Source organism: Trypanosoma grayi (assembly GCF_000691245.1).
Source record: "Trypanosoma grayi strain ANR4 Tgr_1327_V1, whole genome shotgun sequence".
Classification (NCBI taxonomy): Eukaryota; Euglenozoa; class Kinetoplastea; order Trypanosomatida; family Trypanosomatidae; genus Trypanosoma; species Trypanosoma grayi.
Window position 1 is genome coordinate 1 of NW_008826946.1, and position 3,817 is coordinate 3,817.

The window sequence follows — 3,817 nt, forward strand, 5'->3', positions numbered from 1 at the left end:
CCAGCGGCACCGCAATTGTCGTTAGACGCGCTTCTCTTCCCTCTGCTGTCGTCGCGCTTCGCGACGCAGCACGACTGCCGCGAGCCGCTTGATTTGTTCGCGCCCAAGCGGCTCGTCAATGTCTAATAGCGCCGCCGCCCTGTCGCTCGTCCTCACCGCCTCCTTCTCGTCCGACACGCTCGAGCAGACGGACGCGTTTGGCCCCGCCGAGTCACCGGTGGGAATGATGCCGAAGCTGCCGCCGTCGCTACTGCAGCTGGCGCCGTCGGGGCTCTTGCTGATGTTATTCGCGTTGGACGCCGTGCTGTGCGGCAACTTAACGCGCGTGTTGCCAGGGGGCAAAACGGCGCCCATCGCGTTGGGCGCGACGCTCGGCCCACCGCGGCTCACTGCCTCGTCGGCGAGGGACATTATCTTCTGCTCCAGCAGCTGCAGGTGCGTGACGAGGTTCTCGGGCTCCGTCGGCGGCACCCGCACGTCCATGCGGTACCCGGCGACGCTGTCGGCCAGCACGTCGACGCGCCGCATCACCTCCGCGAGCACCTGCTGCAGCGCCGCGCTCTTCTCCACCGCGTCTTCGCGCTGCCGCGACGCGTCGTCAATGCATGTCACGAGCTCCTCGCGCAGGCACGCTGACGCGGGCGTTGGGCCGGCACCGCAATACGTGTGGCGCTCCACCTCCTCCTTGAGCCGCCGCACCTCCTCCCGCAGCGCGTCGAGGTGCTGCTGTTCGCCGCGCTCCTGCTCCTGCAGCTGCAGCCGCGTGGCGTACTCCAGCTCGTACTTGGTGACCAGCTCGTCGAGCGTCGACGCCCCGGTGGCGTGCATCATGTTGCGGAACGCCTCCTCGTAGGCGCGCACGCGTTCCTCGTCCTCCGGTGTCCCGCCAAACGAAAGCGCACAGCCGTCTTCTTGCTCTTCTTGCTTCGGTTGGGTTACTAGGAGCCGCTCCAACGCACTCAACGAACGCTGCCGCCGCTGCCGCAGCGTCTGCTGCTCCGTCTCCGCCTCCTCAATACGCTGCTGCTCGTCCTCCATCTCCTGGCGTAGCTCCACCTCCAGCTGCTCGAGCCGCCGCGTCTCTCGCAGGGCTCGCTCAACGTGCTCGCGCCGCTCGGTGAGCGCCTTGTCCTTCATGCGCCGCACCTGATGGAATGAATCGGTGAAATTGCGAAGTTCCTCCTCCACACGTTGGTAGTCAGCCGTGGCGTTGTTGTACATCTGCACGAGCCGCGCGTACTCCTGGTGGCGTGCGTCCACATCTCGCTGCAGCGCGAGCACGCGCGCCTCCCTGTTGATGCCCTCCTCTTGCAACTGCTGCAGTATCTCCGCGTAGCCACCCTTGACAGTGGCGATGCATTGCTGCTCCGCCAGCATCTTGTCGAGTCGCTTCTCTAACTTCTGGATGCGCAGCGCGACGCTGCGGCTACCGGCGACCGCTTCACGCGGCGGTGTGAAGACCGAGTCCTCGTTGAGCCGCTGCGTCGCCTCCGCGTCGCCAATGTTGCGCTGCACCTTCTCGAGCTGGTGCGTCAGTCGGTTGAGGCGCCGCACCGCGAGGAACTTGCGCTGCTCCAGCTGCTCCATCTCTGTCTCGGTCACGTCGCCGGCGGAGGCGCGAATGGTGCGGAGGTGCGTGTTCTCATCGTGCAGCTGCCGGATTGCACGCCTGTTGGCGGCGAGGCGCTGCTGGTACTCGCGCTCTAGCTTGGCGTGCTGCGCGCCCATCTCGCTGAGGCGCTGGGTGTAGAAGGACACCTCGTCCTGGGGCGTGTCCTGCACAACGGCGCGTCGCACGCCTGCGCTGCCGCCACGCTTCGGCTGCTGCTGCTGCTGCTGTTTGGGCTCCGCACGAAACCCATTCGTTGCGCTGTGCCGACGCTGCATTGCGAGTCGTGGTCTCCGTGTCCCAATCGATCTTCTCTTCTAGATGTGCAGAGTGGTGCGTGTGCCCGTTTTATATACGTACAAAGGCACCTATATATATATATATATATAGATGTATTAATGTGTGTGTGTGTGTGTGTCACTTGTCGTATCAACAGGTATGCAGGCACACACACATACAGGCACCTTTGCGCCACTCAAGGATGCCAGCGAGGAGGAGAACAGGGGAAACGAAGCCAAGAATATCAAAAAAGGGAAACCACACGCCGATTCACATTGAAGGCATCAACTCCTCAAGAGAGAGAGAGAGAGAGAGAGAGAGATAGAGGTAGGGTTCTCGCCGACGCCGCACAGATATGTCTACGCGTGTGGCAGATTAATCCATTAGTCCATTCCCCCCACCCACCACCGAAAAGAAACAAAAAAAAAAATTATTTACAATCCGCGCAGCCCGTTCCGCAGTCTTCGGCACGCCTCCCACGTGCAGCCACACTGGAAACAGCACACACCGAAGGATCGTTTTACGACAAGGTCCACCTGCGGTAAGACATAGATATATAAGCAACAACAACAACAGCAACAACAACGGATCAACATGTCATGACGGTGCTCCTCTGAGTGGCACCACGACACCCTATACTTATACACATACTTACACCTCGCGTCCGTCCCCTTTGAACATTTATTGTGGGGCCCATGTTGCCACTTTGCTAGGTGCAAGCCTCTCAACCCGCTCGGAGTGGCACAGCGCAGCGGTGCAGCGGCCATACATGCCCTCCATCACCACTACGCAGTACACAAAACCGTCCTGGTGCACACACCTGCACGCCTCGGTGAGGGTGACGGTGTCGAGCGGCGTCACCATCGATAAGCCACCTACCGCACCCTCCTCTCCTCCTTCTTCAGTGCCTGACTGATGTTGCTGCTGATGCCGCTGCTCTTCAAAGAAAACTGCCAGGGGAGCACGTCCGTCGAGGTGGTAGCGGTGGCGAATACGCATCTTGAGCTGCCCGACGGTTGCATCAGAGCGGAGCGCGAATACACCAGGGAGAATGCACACACCACTCTCTTCGTCACGCTGCATGTATGGGTGGAGAAGTGCGAGAACTACGGCCTCCGCGAGCATCTGCTCTGCCGCTGCGGAGTCACTCGCGCTGCCGCTTTTGCTACAGGAGCACATGACGTTCCCTGGCGTAGAGGCATCGGGAAGATGTCGCCTTGCCCGCAGCGCGGCCTGCGCCGAGAGCGACGCCAGCACCTCCGGCGCCGGCTCACACACGAGCAGAACACACGGCGCCACTGCCTTCTCGCTGCTGGACTGCAGCAGCTCCCTCAGCTTTCCCGCAATCTCCTGTCGCGTGTGTAGCGTCAAGGTGCCCCACACTGAGGTGGCGTAATATTGCCATGCTAGATGCTGCTGCTGAGGCTGTGACTGCTGGGATCCCATTGCAGGCTGCTTGCGGCTAATCGGAGAGGGAAAAAAAAAACACCTCTTGTTTTTTTCTGTGTCTTTCTAATCTCCCTGTGTGATTCCTCCTTCCTCTTATTTCATGGTACGCACAGCGAAGAAGGGGAACGGAGTGCACACCCGTGGTTGGCGCAACAAACAGATGCCACAAACGCCCCTGCCAATGTAATCACTTTTTTTTGTCTTGTTTCCTTTGTTCTTCCTTGGAAACTGCAACTGGAACGACGCACCACACTCAGCCCACATCCATCGTGGATGTAGGGAAATGCGCCTTGGCCACGGCGATTTGTTCATCCCCAATCTGCTCGTTCCTGCCGCGCCAAAACGACAGGAAGCACGGCGGGGCGTCGCCCACCACGGTGAAGAGCCGCCGCGCCTCCTGCAGCAGCTCGCCCAGTGCGCGCAGCAGGCCGCCGCGTCGCTCATTGCCGTGCGCGTCGAAGACAGCCCAGTAGCGCACTG

At 60.9% G+C, this 3,817-nt stretch overlaps 3 protein-coding genes across 3 annotated transcripts; all 3 read right to left on the minus strand.

Moving 5' to 3' along the window:
• Positions 1–21: 21 nt before the first annotated feature.
• On the minus strand, positions 22–1,887 carry DQ04_13271000 (hypothetical protein; the record flags this gene model as incomplete). The annotated part of the gene is made up of 1 exon (XM_009316917.1): positions 22–1,887. The coding sequence occupies one exon, from the start codon at positions 1,885–1,887 to the stop codon at positions 22–24; it is 1,866 nt and encodes a 621-aa protein (XP_009315192.1).
• A 682-nt stretch (positions 1,888–2,569) lies between these two features.
• DQ04_13271010 (hypothetical protein) lies at positions 2,570–3,334 on the minus strand (the record flags this gene model as incomplete). The annotated part of the gene is made up of 1 exon (XM_009316918.1): positions 2,570–3,334. The coding sequence occupies one exon, from the start codon at positions 3,332–3,334 to the stop codon at positions 2,570–2,572; it is 765 nt and encodes a 254-aa protein (XP_009315193.1).
• A 96-nt stretch (positions 3,335–3,430) lies between these two features.
• Positions 3,431–3,817, minus strand: DQ04_13271020 (hypothetical protein; the record flags this gene model as incomplete). The annotated part of the gene is made up of 1 exon (XM_009316919.1): positions 3,431–3,817. A coding segment is annotated over one exon (387 nt), but the record flags the coding sequence as incomplete, so codon positions are not given.